This window comes from Vigna unguiculata, chromosome 10 (assembly GCF_037176805.1).
Source record: "Vigna unguiculata cultivar grain cowpea cultivar isolate G323 ecotype 2 chromosome 10, ASM3717680v1, whole genome shotgun sequence".
In the NCBI taxonomy this organism is placed as follows: Eukaryota; Viridiplantae; Streptophyta; class Magnoliopsida; order Fabales; family Fabaceae; genus Vigna; species Vigna unguiculata.
The window spans coordinates 46,651,244-46,669,958 of record NC_140801.1 but is presented as its reverse complement, the minus strand read 5'-3'; the positions used below and the strand labels follow the sequence as shown (position 1 = coordinate 46,669,958).

Genomic DNA, 18,715 nt, shown 5'->3' with positions numbered 1-18,715 from the left:
TTAATGATTCTCTTTTTTCGTAAAGATAAAAATACAGAACAGAAGGTTGTGAAAAAGAAAATTTCCAAAGTCAGAACAGGGACCATGGTCTTCTTCAGCAGAGTTATAAGTTATTTTATTTTATTTTATTGTTATAAATGAATTATTGAGTAATGAACACACAAAGTAGATCTAAGAACAATTAATACCAATCTTAGTTAAAAATAAAAATAAAACATTTATGATTATTTGTTTGAACAGTTCTTTTGAGAAAAGAAATGCAGAAAAAGATTAGGAAAACTTCCAAATTTTGAAACCTGACTTTCTACTCTTTTAAATTGATGGCCAGTTTTTATAGTATTTCTTAGTGCAACCTCTTTTTTTTTTTTCTTTTTCTTTTTTTCTTTTTTTACTTTTTCACTCATTCATGATTCATGAATTAGATAGAATAAATAAATAAAATCATATCAAAATGCTTATTTATACTAAATGCTCATCATTTCAGCTTTTATTTATACTAAAAGCATTTGGTTTTAATTCAATCAAAATAGAAATTTTACATTTGCACTAAATGCAAACTTTTAGTATATGAATTATCAAGATAAAATTTTAGTTTTGATTAGTAAACAACACAAAAGTATATATATATATATATATATATATATATATATATATATATATATATATATATAATTTTATTTTACCTTTTTGCACACACAATTTTTGTTTTAGTATTTGATTGATAAAATACAAAATGATAACCAATTCAAGAGAATATCCTAATAATAGAAGAGTATAGCTTTTTATGAATAAACATATATATATATATATATATATATATATATATATATTTGTACACACAATTTTTGTCTTAATATTTGATTGAAAAAGTACAAATTGATAAGTAATTCAAGAGAATATCGTAAAAATAGAAGAGTATAGCTTTTGATGAATGAATTTAATGAATTAAAATTTTATGATTAAACATAATTGAATTAATGATTCTTATTTTTACGTAATAAGTACAATGAAATTAATTAAATAATTTTTTAATAAAAACTAAAAACAAATTATCTTATAAAGTTTTAACAATCAAAATACACAAGAAAAATTAAATCAAATATATCACAGTACTTAGATCTAAACTTTTAACAATATAACATATTTATTAAAAATAATAAATAATAAATACGTAGGGCTGATTAAAAATCAAAATTACGAGTTAAGCCATTTATAATTTGAACATAATTTTATCTTTGATTACAAAACTCATGGTAACTTCCGGGAAATAATTTAGTCAATAAAAGAAATCAGGATTTTTCACATTTTTCCATTAACTTAACTAGTGATGTATTGATATTTCAAATTAAGTTATATATAATTACATATAATTTTTATTGATATCGATATTTGTTGATGAAATATTTAATTTATAAAATATTAATACTTAATTATATTTAACTTTATTAGTATTAATCAATAAAATATTTAATTTATAAAATAATAATATTTTTATAATAATAATAATTTATAATATTTTATGTTAATAATTTTAATATATATAATTTAAATTTAAATTCATAAAAAATAATTATATATTTATTATATTGTTAATAATTAGTATACACTTTTTTAATATATATATATATATATATATATATATATATATAATTGTATTTTATTATTTTTAAAAATAAATATATGAGTGATATACGTATCAGTATATTATAAGTTAAAAGTAATTAAACAAATATCTCATTTTTCTTGTAAACAAAATTTTAAAAATAAACAAAAATAAAGTGTCATGTCATATCCTTTTTAATTAACTTTAAGAAACAAATAAAAATAAAATAAAACCAATTTATGTAATTATAAGTGTCTTTAAGATGAACAAAATAAACTAACTTGTTCTGAATTTTTGAACTGTACTACTTTAATCCACACAAAACATTGATCTATTTTATATAAATATTAAATTGAACCATGCCTAAAAAGAGAAACTAAAATGTTTTTTTTAATAGTCTAGTGCACTGTCATGCTTGTTTAAATAAAAAGAAAAAGCTAACAAGGGAAAAGTGCAATTAGAGTGTTGTTTTTTAGAATAAAAAAGAAATAAATTATCATCAACTCATTATTTATCTCATTACCATAAAAAATAATTAGATAAAAACGGTTCTAAATATGTAAATGAAATCAAATTTATGACATGTTTTAAGCAATAGTTACAAAAATTAATTAAAGAAAAAGTTAAATATACTTTTTATCCTTAAATTTTAGTAAAATATTTTCTTTAAAATTTTTGAACCATTTTCGTATACCATCATTTAAAATGTGTAGATTTAATTACTTAATAATTTTTATTAAATTTATTTTATGTTTGAAATACGTTTCATAATGAAATTTAATAAATAAACTTAATAAAATTTAGTTTAAATAATAAAATTTATATAATTTTAAAGTTTGAGAATTAAATTAGATTAAAATTTAAATAATTAATTAATTTCAAAATTAAAAATATATTTAACTTTAAAAAGCAGATTTCTATATATGTGATGCAGATGCATAAGTAAAATAAGTCAGGCTAGTTAATGTATTTTACAGGATAATTTAGTTTTAAACAATTTAAAAAAAAATTAAACTAGTTCAGCTTTATTTATTCATATAAAATTTTGAATTTCATCTTGGTTTTAATTAAATACATTCCCAGTGTATAGTTTAGTTTAATCAATTTATTTTGCTCTTATGTATTGTTTCCAGAATGTTCATTCATCATTAATTGTAGTTTTTGACATGTTTTTCAATTTTTTATATAACCAATAATAACAATAACATACTAATGGGGAATCAGAAAAGCACAAACCAACATAATTTTTTTACACTAATTTCTGTTTACTATTTTTTAAAGGACTAGAAACACAATAATTTTGACAATTTTTTAAGGGCTTATAAACAGAGAAAACATATTTAGGTACTTAAATCTGAACTTTAGTTTATCATTCTTTTATTAGGCACAATGTTTTTTTTTTCTTCCTATAATGGACTATGATGGCGCAATTGCTAAAGTAAAAAAACAAAATGCATAAAAAAGGTTTTTGGCCCAAAGGCTCCATTTCTAATTTGTATATTTGTTCCTATACCAATAAAAGAAATTCAGTTACCTTATTTTTGTTTTGGAATAAAATTTTTGAAATGTATAAAATTTATTTTTGAAAGTTCATTCAATAATAAAATTGGAAGAAATTCAAGAAGTTTATTTGACTATTCTAATTTTATTGTAGAAACCAGCTTTGAGGATCACATTCTTCCATTGAAAAATGAAGATACCTGTACCTCCATAAATCCTGCCCTGCACCCTTATATAAAGAAAAATTCATTTTTACTCAAAACTTTCAAAAATTGAAAAGTATTAAAAAAATTAATTTATATAATTTAAAAGTTTTTAATTTCAGAATTATACAATCTAATTTAAAAAAAATAGACAATGCAATTTGAACGTATTTTTTATTTTTAAAAATAACTTTTAAATTATAAAATCTTAGAAACAAAAACAATAAAAAAAATGATATGAAAACTGTCGTGGAGGAAAAAAAATGGGATTAAAAGGTATTTTCATTTTTCACTTCCATATTTTATTTTCTCGATTCATAATAGATATAATCTATTAATTAAAATACTCATGCATATAATTTAAATAAAAAAATATTTCTTTCAAAATATGTCAAAGAATGGATTGTGTATTTTAGATTATAAAATATTTTATCCAAAAATACACTCTAAAATTGTTATATTTATAAGTTTATAATTATTATTTTAATTGTGTTTCGTAGATTAAGTAATCTGGAACCAATCTATATTATGGAACAGATAATTCAAAATTATTTTCATATATATAATGTAATTCGACATATAATTCAGTATATTTTTTCATGGCTTAAATACTTTTCTGGTCTTCATTTTCGTAGTGTTTGTTGCGGATGGTCCTCATTTTGACAGAATGTTTAAAATGGTCCTCATTTTTACCGAATGTTTAAAATGGTCTTCATTTTCGCAATTTGTGTTTTATTTGGTCATTTTCTCTAACGTCGTTTAAATCATTAACGGAGCATTGTACAGGTGGCACGATTTGTATTAGGGTGTGTTATGTGTACGGTACATATGACTAATTAACGTTAATTTTTCAATTTAGGGGAAATTTTGCAATTAAGGAAATTTCTTCATCTTTGTCCTTCTTGAGCTCGGATTTGCAGAGGAAGTAGCTAATACTTGTCATTTCATCATTGGATTGCAGTTGTGCTCTTCATTTCAATTCAATTTTCCAATTAATCATCATCAACGAGGTAAGTGGGTTTAGAGTTTTCCAGGTTGTGTTTGCTCGTGGGTTAGGGTTTTCGTAATTCTATTTTGGGGTTTGTTTGTATTTCAATTGTTGTAATGTTCTACATGGTTTCTAAATTACTTCCATGATGGTTGTTTTTTAAAAGGAAAATACGGAAGTGAGTTGTTGAGTGTTGTGGGTAAAGATGCTAATGATCATTTACTGCTCTTAGCATATGCTGTTGTGGAAGTTGAAAACAAAGAAACTTGGACATGGTTCTTGGAATTGCTTAATGACGATCTTGGAGGTATTGACATGTGTGAGACAATGAACTTTATCTCTGACCAACAAAAGGTATGTTTAATATATGTTCAATTTATTAATTTTTGTTTAATGTTGTAAGTACTAATAATCTTATCATTGCACATGGATTAGTGCCTGCCATTCAAGACCTATTATCCACTGCTGAGCATAGGTTTTGCATAAGGCATCTGTATGCAAATTTCAGAAAAAGATTCTCTGCCAAAAATTAAAGATACTCATGTGGAAGGCTGCTAGGAGCACAGTGAATGTGGATTGCAGTTGTAGGAAATGGCTTCTGACTGTTATCCCTTGCTGCCATGCTATTATAGCAATGAATTTCATCAATGTCAATGTTGAGGACTTCATACCAATCATTGATGTAGTGCATTTTGATGAGGATGAATTAATTTTATGAATTTAACTTCTTCCAAACATAGATCAATTTAATTTTTTCCAAGCTTAGATCAATATCACTTACTTCAATGCTCAGATTAAGATGTCATTTTGAACATGTTGGGACTAATATCAACATCATCAAACTAATTCATTTCTTCATTTAACAATAGTACAAAACAAATTGGACTTTAAAAGATTACACACAATAACAGTACGAATCATACAATAACAACACAAGTGAACCCTATTACTAATTGCAGCCTCTTCTCATCAACCTTCAATAACTTCTCCGAATCATTAATCTGCCTCATTTGTGTCAAGATGATGATATCCTTTTCATCAACACCACCATTTGAAAAAGTTGCAGCCCACATTATTGGAATCACCACTCTGTAAATCAATAAACCAAAAATTAAAACCAATTTATTATTAACACAAAAATAAAAACAGTTTGTACCCAAAATCTTCTACCAATATTCTTTGGAGTTCTTGTCATCCTCAAAGTTGCCATTTCTTCGCAGCTACAAATCGGGATTAATCCATTTCTCGTTGAACCACCAACAGTACAAGAAGTGATACAACACGATTGCCTCCAACGATTACAACCAGAGGTAAAGGAAGAAGATTGGGACCGTAACATACCTATATAATGGGATTGTAGGAAGAAGAAGATTGCAACAACACCAATTGGGAATGGAGGAACAAGATTGCCAAAACTCACCCATTGCCCAAATATTCCTTACCAAAACCCTAGCTCACTTATTTATCCCCAAATATCTAATTACCACACCTGTACAGTACACGACACCCTAATACAAATGTTCCGTTAATGATTTAAACGACGTTACAGAAAGGGACCAAATAAAACACGAATTGCGAAAATGAGGACCATTTTAAACATTCGGTAAGAATGAGGACCATTTTAAACATTCTGTCAAAATGAGGACCATCCGCAACAAACACTACAGAAATGATGACCAAAAAGGTATTTAAGCCATTTTTCATTAAGTAATCAAAAATATAATTATAGGTTACACACAATATTTTAAATTATGTAGTTAAAAAATATTGTAGGTTACACAGTATAAAAATATTTTGGTGTCAAAATATCATTGTTTATTAAAAATAATTATTTGTTTTATCAATGGGAAGTTAACCAGTTAACTATTATTATTATTATTATTATTATTATTATTATTATTATTATTATTATTTTTGTTTATCCCTATATAAGGTTATTTTAGCTCATGATAATTTATTTAAAATATTACAATTTTAATTTAAACTTGAAAATAAAATAAAGAGTTAAAGTATGTTTTTAGATTCTAAAATTTGACACAAAATTAAGATTTGTTGTCCAAAACTTTAAAATATTTTGGTTTTTAAATTTAAAAAATAAATGGATGTAGTGTTTTTAACCAAATTAATGTGTTAAACGCATCTTAAATTACCATTTGAATTTGTTCTTGTATGGATGGAACCAAACAATCTTAAAAGCCTTTGGTCTTCTTTCTCTTTCCTCCTAACTCTCCTGATTCTGATCCACCTCCGGGAGTGGAGTACCTACAAATACTACTACGCTCAAGTCAATAATAGTCTGATTTTCTATATGCATTATATGAGTTTAAGATTAGATACCTTTTTAGTCATTGAATCGTCTCTTATATTACTTGGCATCATTCCCGACTTTATAACCTACAGGGCGATTTTCCTCCTTTCATTAAGCATTAAGAAATCTAATGAATATTGTAACTGCCTCGGACCTTAATGCAAGGTAACATTTCTAAATTCCAATTGATGTTGGGCCTTTGAGTTCTTGAGCCTTTCTCACCTTTGTATCGCCAGTCCAGGATGTACCCGCCCTTTAGGCCGAGATGTGCCTGCAACCTCATTGGACCAGGGGGTGCACATTATCCACAGTGGTTGAGAGGTACACGGACACTGGACTGAGATGTATGCGACCATCCACACCAAGTTGGGTCCATCCTCTTCTCTCCCTACCCTCCTTTGATAAACGCGCCTTAATTTGAACAACGTTCTCTCCCGCTGTGCAGTTGGCCAAATACATCTCAACCCAGTGTCCTACTGTACTAATTCGTGGGACATACATGGACACCTTACACACGATTGTTTACATAATTTTATATATTTTCGCTTCAATTTTGACCGAGGATCAAGATGTATCAAGTTTCGGATATGGTTAAATTCTTTAACCCTACTAAAATAAAACATATTAAAAGTAATCAACAATGAGTTGGTGGTAGAAAAGAAAAAAAAAAGCCATATGTGGATGTGACCTTATTGATTAGACGATGAATCTTGACACTACTCCTCACTTTTTCTTAAAAGAAATTAACAAGTTAATTATGAATTATGATGTTCCAATCTATTTAGTAAGCTAAAGTGAATGGTTCAAACACTTCACTGTACGAATTTGGAAAAGATAAACAAATACGGATGTCTCAAATTTAAAATAAATGCCTGTAGTACTTAAATGTTAATTTTATTGCATACACAGTTTAGACTTTGTCAAGATACAAACAACACAAGTTTAATACAACATCATATAATGTGCTTGAAACAGGTTCAACAATTGAGAAGCAAAAGCACTGATCTTGTCCTCAAACCAGAAAATTACATCACTGGAAATCAAAAGGAAGCCACATCAGCTCTGTAATAGAAGAGACCAGATGGAGAGCCATTGGGAAGCAGTGCAAGCCTGACAGGACTAGCAGCACCTTCTTCCACTGTTAGAAAACCAGTGTTTGATGTTATATCTGTCTTCACATAACCAGGGCAAACACTGTTTATGCAGAATGATGGGTTTTTCTTTGCAAGGATTCTTGTGTATCCATTCATAGCAGCTTTTGACACAATATAGGCACCCATATACCTAGGCCACCCTTTACTCTCTAATGAACCTTCTTTGAAATCACTCAGGAACTTCTTCACTATTTCATCTATTTTCTCTTCTGTGAGGTTATCAGCATCACTCAACACTCCTCTTGCCCATGATTCCTTAGGGAAGTTCTGAATTTTACATGATTAAACAAAAAGACCTTAAGAAAGTTTGTATAATATTTTTGTTTAGTATGTACTCTTTCCAGTCAGATTTCATGCAAAACCAATAAGAATTTATAGACACAAGAAGTTATTGCCTACCTGTAATTTCCCCTTAGAGGAGGACACATTCACAATTGTTGGTGAATGAGATAATTGGAGGAGGGGCATGAGTGATTCTACAGTTATTTTAGTGCCATAGTAATTTATTTGCAAGCATTCTTCTGCTAACTCATATGTTTGAGTCATTGCCTTTGCTCCATCTTCTTCTGATACAGCCTACAGAATATTGACAACACTCTATCAACAGAGTCTTTTAAACCTCTAATAATGTCCTCTCATCAAAATAAAACAATCACAACCTTTCTAACACCTACATTCTCGTGTTCTATCACTTTAACATTGCAAAAGGGGAAAACTCCAACATTCTGAATACTATCAAGATAAGCCTAACATTGTTGAAATGCCTAAGCTCCAACCAGAATTGATAAAAGTTTTCACTGTGTTATCAAGTTAAGAATAAGCTGTTTATGAAAAAAAAAATAATGTAGTTCAGAGAGCTTGAACAGTATAAAGTCTTTCTGGGCAAGTGTGCAGCTTTTAACATCCATTAACTAGCATTTGGAAAAGGCATAGATACTCACCCCAGGGTTGAGGAGAACTGAAGGCAATAAATCAACGTCTTTGGTTATTGCTCCACCAATCCCTGCATTGTTAACCTGCATTGTACAATTTTCCTTAACGAAATATGCAAACATCTAAAATCACATGTTATGAGATTCCCTTTGGAACAATCAAGAAAATTTATTAGTATTCGATGCCTAGATATGAAAGAAATCCTTCAAATTGGTAACTCGAAACTTAATCTTACTTAATACACAATAATGAAGACAGTTTACACCAAATGAAGAGAAAAATAAAAAAACATCTCACACATTCTGAACATGCAGAACCAGAAGTAACATTCTAACAATGAATATCAGCCCGTAGCAACATGATTACACCGACATGCAAGCAAAGGAAACTGAGAAAAAAAAGTAAAAATTGATGTTCAGCATCATACAAAAAGAAAACTAATTGTGTCTGCACTTACAAGATTGCTGTGACAGACTCTCATTCACAAACAAATCAAAAGGGGAGAGAAGAATCAAAGATGAATTTTACCAGAATATCAAGTTTTCCAAACTTTGATTTGATAAAATCAGCGAGAGAAGCTACACTGGTTGCATCAGCCACATCCAGAAGATGAAACATCACAAGGTGAGATAGACCTGAGGCTTTTATTTTTTCCATTGCATGCAGACCCCTCTCTTCATTTCTTGCTGTGAGTACCACCTTGATCCCTGCTGAGGCTAATTGCTTAACTATCTCTAATCCAATACCTTTGTTTGCTCCTGTCACAACTGCATACCTGATAAACTCAAACCCACAAAGGTTAAAAGGAATTCACAAAAATGTAAGATTTGAGTTCAACAACAAAATTGAAAGTTGAAAAACAAAACTACATAAGGTCAATGTTCTACCTTTCTGTTGCCTCTCCCATCTTCAATTTCAACTTTCAACTGAGTTGTTGCAAACCTGTTGAGCCTGCTATCTTCTATAATGAGAAAACTTTTACAGTAATAATGCCCCATCAGTTATTTCTGCAACTTTTATTAAATATGAAAAAGACAAGGGCTGAATTTCCTTGTAATTTGTGTATCCTTCTATTAATGATTCTCTTTTTGTGTAAAGATGAAAATACAGAACAGTAGGTTGTGAAAAAGAAAAATTCCAAATTCAGAACAGAGCACATGGTCTTCTTCAGCAGAGTTATATGTTTGTTTTCAAATTAAGGGAGCAGAATCTTATGATAATTAGGGTTTGGCCTGGTTGAACTCAATTTTCAAAGTTAAGAGGCAATATTGAAAAAAAAATGACTCGGAAGATGATTATGTCGATAACTAGAGGACTTTAGATACGATAAATAAATAAAATCATATCAAAATGCGTATTTATACTAAACGCTCATCATTTCAGTTAAACAATGTGTTTTTAATTAAATATTTGTCTAACAGTTTTCCCATGTGAAATTTATCTTCAACTTTTCAACTTATGTCGACAGTGAATAGTAATATGGAATCATAATTATAATGATAAATACGTTTAAATTATAATAAATTTGGATATATTTAGTAGAGACAGGCAAGATGATGAGACAAATAATAGTCACAACACCCTATAAAAAAATTAAACAAATTTAATTAAAAAATATAAAATTTTGACAACTCAATCCCCTTAATATTTTTTAATAAACTCAATTAAAAATATTTATGTTTATGAAAAAAATTAAAATTAAATTAAATCTTATAAATATTATATTCTTGACATGTTTTTAAATTCTACGCATGCACCTCAAAGTAAACGAAGAAATATATGTTATTCATAATTCAAAGGAAAATGATGTTTTAACATTTTTTTTGACCCATTTTTAACCTAATATTTTAATTATTATTAGATAATTTATTTTAATTTTTTTTAGTAATATAATATGATGATCTAATGGTGATTGAAGTGGAGGGTTAATAATAAGTAAAAACAAATGGATTAAAGTATCATTGTCCTAATTCAAATTATAAGATGTATATAAGCATTTCGTTTTAATTCAATCAAAACAGAAATTTTACATTTGCACTAAAAGGAAAACTTTTATTATACGAATTATATAGATAAAATTTTAGTTTTAATCAGAAAACAACACAAAAAAGTACAATAAATATATATATATACATATATATATATATATATATATATATATATATATATATATATATTATTTTTTTGACAAAGTACAAATTGATAACCAATTCAGGATAATCGTTACCCTAAAAATAGAAAAGTCTAGCTTTTGATGAATGAATTTAATGATTTAAAATTTAATGATATTCAACACTGATTCATAATAAAATTTATACATCAATCTCCATACCTTTCAATTACATTTCCAAAAAATGTTGAAACAAATGCATAGAAAAAAATATGTGTGAAAGGCAAAGAGGGGAGACATACAAATCATGAAACAAAATAATTTGTTGCTCAAAATCTCTCACAAAAAAGAAACAAATATCTTAACAAAAATGGAGAAAATAGTGGTCCTCACATAATAAGCAACATGAAAAGAAGTAATAAGCATAATAAGCAAGTAATTCTAAAACTTTAGTATCAAACTAAAAACTCAGCCATAGATATAACAGAAGTTTAACAGAGAAGGTGGAAGAATATGATGCATGTGGAAGAAGAAGAATAAGAGAAAAACCTACCTTCTTCCAATCTTAGAACCTTTTCTTCACCCTTTTCTCTTCTCTTTCCTTTCAACATCTTCTCTGTGCCTTCTTTTCTTTTATACCACAAAATCAAACCAACTTTTCTGCTTTTACTTCTGAAAGGTATAGCCTACCCTACCATTAACATATACTAGTCAGAATGGTGTACAAAACAAATTTCGCATTTAAACCCCTGCTTTTAATAACTTTCAATTTTGTATAAACATTATAAAAAAGTCTAAATTTATATATATTTCTACCTTAAATAAAATTATATAATTTATATTATTAATGTGTGAAATTTAAATCTAACTCAAAACATAAAAAAAAATTACAATATATATATTTGTTTAATATTTTAAGACAGTGAAATTTAAGTTTAATATAATTTTATAAAACTTTTTTGGATGTTAAGACGTAGAAGGTTTATTAAAAACTCATCCAAATATTTTTCTAGCTAAACTATAAATAGGTTTTATTATATAGAGTTTATGCATGAAACTTGTTTGTTTTTTTAGAAATCTTTGTCCCTTTGTCTTCTCTGACTTACTTCTAAGCTCTCTCACTCATACTTCATTTGTTTTTAGATCAGAGACTACCTTTGAACTGATCACAACGAAGAATCTTACACATTTGTCCAATTGGAATAACAACTAGAGTAAGTTTTTTCCTTTACCTCTTTTCTAGAAATTCAAATTGTTTGTTTTGTGCATATGTAGCTCAATCTTCCACAATTTGGTTATCAGCATGGTTGTGATTATAGTGGTAAGTTCAGATCATTGATATGAAGTTTTCTTATGTAGATTGAGTAGCCGATATGAGTGGACTATGGAGGGAGAATCTCTATAGCTATAGGAGTCCAAAATCAAGGTAAGGCGAGCTAGCGTCTTGTATAAAATTGTCTTGCTCTATGATGTGAATTATGAGGTTACAAATTGTATTGTTAAGCTTATTAGGTCTCAGAATTGTTTTTAAGTTGGGACTGATCAATATATGGATGCGATAAATGATAAATTGTTTTAATTGGTTGAGATTATTATAAATTTTGTGAACCATGATTTCTCTATGTTGTGACACTCGAAGGGTTTTGTTTAAATGGTAGATGACTTGAATTAGAAGTTTGTATTTTAATATAAAGTGTGGAAGCATTTAGATAGATCAATTTGAGCATCTTAAGGTAGAAAAAATCCAAATGGGTATGAATGTGCTAATGCAACGCTGCATGAGTCCAGATTCTCTATTGATTTTTTGGGTGATGTCCTCTGCTGAGCATTAAAAATAAGTTGTATTGATACTTTAAATATCTTTTTAATATATTTTAAAATGTTAAAATTAGTAGTGGTAATCACAATGTTATAAAAATACAGTGGAGAAACAACATAGAAAAATCCAGCAAAGAATCAAAACCCAACGCTGCACACACCACTAGTATCGTTGGGTACTAGTTCGAAAATCTCAAGTTAGAGAGTTATAGGAAGTAGTGTTGGGTGCCACTCCAACGTCGTTGAGTGTCCTCTAGATAGTGGTGAGCTTCCAAATTTAATTTATTTCCTACATTCGTTATTTTTGAGCAATTCATTCTCAATTTTTTTTTAAAAAATCGAACAATATTATCTCTTTTCAAATTTAGACCAAATTTAATTTTTATATAAATGTTATACAATTTGCATTAAAATATTCCTAATTTAGGGTTAGGGTTGGTTTAAAACTAAAATGAAAATTTTAGAAGTGAAAACTAACACTTGGTTTAAAATTTCAAGAGGTTAAAAATCACATAAACTATTTAATACTTTATGTGATTTTTAGGTTAAAAATCAATTAAATAGTTTAACCTAAAAATCAGTTTAGCATTTATATAAAAATTAAATTTGGTCTGAATTTGGGAAAGAACAAAATTACTCAATTTAAAAAAATGGACTGAGTTGAACAAAAATAATAAATATAAAAATCAAATTGAATATAAAATACTAACATGTGGCACTAACACGTGTCATTGAATCTGACACGTGATAGTCATGACATTGCTACTGCTACATGACATGATGATGACTTAACACGTCAATATTATATTTTTTAAATTAAGAAAAATTACAAAAAAAATTATAAACTGACAATGACATAGACTCACTGTTCATTAGTTATTTAGACGATGTAAAAAAAAGGCTAAATTGAATAAAATTGACAAACAACACAAGTTTAAAACAACTCATGATATAATCTGCTCTAAAATAGGCTCACTGTAGAATAGTAATTGATAACTTGACAATGACATTATCCAAATACAACATCATATAATGTGCTTGAAACAGGTTCAACAATTGAGAAGTAAAAGCACTGGTTTTGTCCTAAAACCAGAAAACTGCATCATTGGAAATCAAAAGGAAGTGACATCAGTTCTGAAATAGAAGAGACCAGATGGAGAACCATTGGGAAGCAGTGCAAGCCTGACAGGACTAGCAGCACCTTCTTCCACTGTTAGAAAACCAGTGTTTGATGTTATATCTGTCTTCACATAACCAGGACAAACACTGTTTATGCAGAATGATGGGTTTTTCTTTGCAAGGATTCTTGTGTATCCATTCATTGCAGCTTTTGACACAATATAGGCACCTAGATACCTTGGCCACCCTTTACTCTCTAATGAACCTTCTTTGAAATCACTCAGAAACTTCTTCACTATTTCATCTATTTTCTCTTCTGTGAGGTTATCAGCATCACTCAACACTCCTCTTGCCCATGATTCCTTAGGGAAACTCTGAATTTGACATGATTAAGCAACAAGACCTTAAGAAAATTAAAGGAACCGAGATGCAATAATAAACTAATATCTGTTATAGGAAAGTTTTGAATAAACTCAAGGTTACATTGCATAACATATGGATTGGCTATTCATTAAGTATTCAGAAGAGATGAAGTTATTGGCACAATCAGATGGAGTTTATCCAAAAAAATAGGAAAAGAATTTATTGGCACAAGAAGTTGGTGCCTACCTCTAACTGCCCAAGAAAGGACGATACATTCACAATTGTTGGTGAATCGGATAATTGGAGGAGGGGCATGAGTGATTCTACAGTTATTTTAGTGCCATAGTAATTTATTTGCAAGCATTCTTCTGCTAACTCATATGTTTGAGTCAATGCCTTTGTTCCTTCCTCATCTGGTACCACCTGAAAACAATGACAACTCAATCACTGTTTATAAATTTCTAGTAACACACAGTCCTCCCTACATTCAAAACAGTTATTGAGCCTTCTAGTAATAACTAGCAAAATAGCCTAATCATTAATTAACCTTGCAAAGTAAGAATCAATTCCAAAAGCCATAACTATTGTGAAAATGCTTTCATAATTCCTTAACTTTGTGTTGTTGGGCTTGACGACAAATGCAAGTTCATGATATGAGAAGTTCGCAAGCCTTTATAAGCTCTTCTTTTACCATTTCAATAGTTGACATGGGCTGGGATCTAGAATTTCAAATGGTCATGAAAAGTTGGAAACTTTAGGTCCATTTTAGACAACTTTCCATATCCATTAATTAGATTTCACAACACGATTAGAGTCTTACCCCACGATTCAGGATTAGTGTAGTGATTAAATCACTGTCTTCGATTACAATTCCGCTAATTCCTGCATTGTTAACCTGCATGGAACAACATTTCATACTGAAACACGCTAACACAAAAAATTTACTGGATGTAAAAAACTGATTCCCTTCAAACCATTAAAAAAGGATTATCCTAACTATGAGTAGATGTAAAAGGAATCTGTCAAATGGATTCAATGGCAACGGACGCTCACTTAATACCAAATATTAACAAAAACAGAAGGAGCATAATCATCCCTTTGCCAAATGAAGAAAAGTAAAATAAAGGAGATATATAAAATGCTCAATCTCTTTTTATCCCCAGGTGGTTGATTCCAGTATCTTAAAACTATAGTGGGTGAAGATGAGATCATCATGGATATTTAGAAAGAGGAATGATAACTAAGATAAAGAACTAAGATAAAAGGAAACATTCAAAAGTCTTAAAGAAATGGACTTTAATAATTCAACCAGACTATAAGTTGATATATATATATATATATATATATATATATATATATATATATATATATATATATATATCCGACATACTCTTTATTATTGATGAGTTATTTGATATTATTATTGATGGGTTATTTGATATGATGGATGACAAGATAGACAGACGAAACATCAAATTTTGTTAAAATGTATTTTAGATAACTTTAATACCATCATAAAAAATAAGAAGTAAACATAATAAAATAACTCAATCTTACAAGTAACATGAGATTTGTATTTTTGTAAATTTATCTTATTTTTAGTAAAGGCAGAATCTCTAATAAAAAAGTCTAACAACTTGGCTAATAACAAGAATCCTTTATTCATACTTACATAATTAACATTTTAAAACTGAATAACTAATGACAGTAGGGTTGGGTAAAAAATCCAATTTTGATGATCCAATCCACTTTTTCTATTATCAAATACATTTATTATCCATTTTATTAAAATTTCAATCCATTTAAAATCCATTTTATTGGATTTGGATTTCAATTTGATCTACATTTTATATATTTTATGAATTGGATATCCATTCTCTAAATCTAGATTTTCAAAATGGATAATCCAAAATATCCATTCTCTAAATCTAGATTTTCAAAATGGATAATCCATAATATCCAATCCAAATTTTCAATTTATATTTTTGGTTATGTTAGGATAAAGGTTGAGACGGACTAACCCAAATTTAGTCGTATTTAACTGAGTTGGCGTGACCTTATACAAAATTTGGCCGAATTCGGTCGAATTTAGTCAAGTCGGTCCCGATCAAAATTTAGCCTAGTCAGTCTTGGACAAAATTTGAAAGTATTCGGTCAAGTTGACCCCGACCCAAATTTGACTGCATTGGGCTGACTCGACCCAAAAAAAATTTGATCGTATTCGACCAAGACGACCGCGACCAAAATTTGGTCGTATTCAACCTAGTTGGCTCCGATCAAAATTTGGTTGAATTCAATCGAGTTGTCCTCGATTGAGATTTGGCCGAGTCGGTCCTGAGCCAAATTTGACTAAGACGGCCTAGGATGAAATTTGACCGTATTCAAATGAGTCGGTCAAGATAAAAAATTAGGTGTATTCAATCGGGTCGTCCACGACCGAAATTCGTCCGAATTCAGTCGAGTCAACTACGGTCAAAATTCGGAATTTGGCTAAGTTAGTCCTGACCTAAATTTGGCTGAATTCAGTCGAGTTAGCCATGACCAAAATTTGATCGAGTCGGTCATAGCCCAAATTTAATCGTATTCTGTCGAGTGAGTCCTGAACAAAATTTGACCGTATTAGTTGATTCTGTCATGATCGAAAATTGGCTATATTCAGTTAAGTCGGTCCCAACTGACGAATTTAGTGGAGTCAACCCTGACCGAAATTTGACTGATCAGGCCGTGACCCAAATGTGGCCATATTTGGCCAAGTCGGCTTTGGCCAAAATTTGGTTGTATTAGACAAAATCGGCCCTGGTCGAAATTTGGCATAATCCAGTCAAGTCGATCTCAACTGAAATGTTGCAAAGTCGGCCTTGGCCCAAATTTGGTCACGTTTTCCCCGACTGAAATTTGTTCAAATTCGGCCGAGTCAACCCCAGGCAAAATTCGGTCGAGTCGACCCGAGCAAAAATTTGGCTGAATTCAACCAAGTCGGTCTCGACAAAAATTTGGTCGACCCCGACCGAACGTTAGTCGAGTCTGTCCCATACTGAAATTTGACCTTGTTGACCCCAAAAATAAATTTGTCAAATTCTATGGTGTTGGTCCTATGGACAAAAGTTTTAAAAAATTCAATTTTAATTTATTTTATAAAAAATGAATTTTAGATTTTGAACTTAATTCAAATATTTGAATCTAAATTTAAACTTTATCCAAATATTTGAATCTAAATTTTAAAAGTATTCGAATATTGGATAATTAAAAATTCAATTCATAATCACGGCAGTAGCTAGCAGGATGAGCGCACCTAAGCAACAAACTTTGACTTTTAACTAAAGCTTAAGCATGGAGGATTTCTGTGACAAACTTTAACTTAGAACAAAAGAAAGAGAGAAGCATCAAAGTCTGACTTTACCAGAATATCAAGTTTACCAAATTTTGATTTGATAAAATGTGCGAGAGAAGCTACACTTGCAGCATCAGCCACATCTAACTGATGAAACAGCACAAGATGAGAAAGACCTGAGGCTTTAAGTTTTTGCAATGCTTGAAGACCCCTCTCTTCATTCCTTGCAGTGAGCACCACCTTTATTCCTTCTGAAGCTAACTGCCTCACTATCTCTAATCCAATCCCTTTGTTTGCTCCTGTCACCACTGCATACCTGATCAACCAAAACCCACAAAGGTTGTAAGGAATTCACAAAAATGTAAAATTTGAGTGCAGCAATATAATTGGTATTTGGAACTTTTGAAAAAAAAAAGGAAGCAATTACCTCTGTGTAGCTTCCCCCATCTTCACTTTCAACTCTGAATTGTGATCTGCACCTTATTACAAACCTGTTATGGCTACCAAGTTATTTATGCATATCTTTGAGCTCTAAATATGAACACAGACAAATTATGGCTTCCCATACATCACACAAATAAAAAATAATTACTGATAAAGTTACAGTGCATAGGTTTGGTCAAAGTCACTAGCCAACTTAAAATATATTTTCTTAAGTTCAATTTCTTTATTATTTTTTATGTTAAATTCAATCCAGTTAACCTATTGATCGAATTGGATTAGATAGGATAAATTGAATCAAGGTTTTGAATTTTTTTTGAAATTATAATTTTCAAGTATCAATTTAATTAAAAAAAATGACATCTTTTTTATCAAATTATATCACTACTTTAAGTAAGTTAATAAATTAAATTATAATAAATTTATCTAAATTAATTCAAGATATAATAAAAATAACACAAGTAAAAACTAGATTTATGTTTATTGAAAAATGTGTTTTGCTTAATTCATTCTTACAAAATTTATTTGTAAGCTGATCACAACTATACATTATATTTTGATATTGTATTCAATCATTATGAGATCTCGAACATACACTATTAAGACATTATACATAAGGTAAAGGACACAAAATATATATAGTGCCTCAACCGCTCATAAAATAATACAATAGATCTGGTTAAGATAAACACGATACATATAGAATAAATTAAAAAATTAAGTATTCACCGAATTTGAGATGGATCCAGTGGATTTGAACTAAAGTGAATCGGCACGTGAATATATGTTTCTGACATTTCGTATGAAAAGTCAAAATCCTATCTTTCCTTCAAGTGCATACGTC

The 18,715-nt window shown here is 29.2% G+C and overlaps 2 protein-coding genes across 4 annotated transcripts; both read right to left on the bottom strand.

Moving 5' to 3' along the window:
* Nucleotides 1-7,477: 7,477 nt before the first annotated feature.
* LOC146883363 ((+)-neomenthol dehydrogenase-like) lies at nt 7,478-11,441 on the bottom strand. 3 transcript variants are annotated; one of them, XM_085667963.1, is made up of 6 exons: nt 11,353-11,441; nt 9,577-9,640; nt 9,218-9,464; nt 8,698-8,772; nt 8,156-8,332; nt 7,478-8,023 (listed from the first exon to the last, which is right to left on the bottom strand). In XM_085667963.1, exons 2-6 carry the CDS (start codon nt 9,594-9,596, stop codon nt 7,643-7,645), a joined length of 900 nt encoding a protein of 299 aa, XP_085524089.1. In that variant the 5' UTR covers nt 9,597-9,640; nt 11,353-11,441; the 3' UTR covers nt 7,478-7,642. The 3 variants fall into 3 exon arrangements, with proteins under 3 accessions (XP_085524089.1, XP_085524088.1, XP_085524090.1); XM_085667962.1 differs by having other exon boundaries at nt 9,577-9,664; nt 11,353-11,433; XM_085667964.1 differs by having other exon boundaries at nt 9,577-9,650; nt 11,353-11,385.
* A 2,128-nt stretch (nt 11,442-13,569) lies between these two features.
* LOC146883362 ((+)-neomenthol dehydrogenase-like) lies at nt 13,570-17,986 on the bottom strand. Its single transcript, XM_085667956.1, has 5 exons — nt 17,858-17,986; nt 17,500-17,746; nt 14,920-14,994; nt 14,346-14,522; nt 13,570-14,110 (listed from the first exon to the last, which is right to left on the bottom strand). Exons 1-5 carry the CDS (start codon nt 17,875-17,877, stop codon nt 13,730-13,732), a joined length of 900 nt encoding a protein of 299 aa, XP_085524082.1. The 5' UTR covers nt 17,878-17,986; the 3' UTR covers nt 13,570-13,729.
* Between the last annotated feature and the right edge of the window lie 729 nt (nt 17,987-18,715).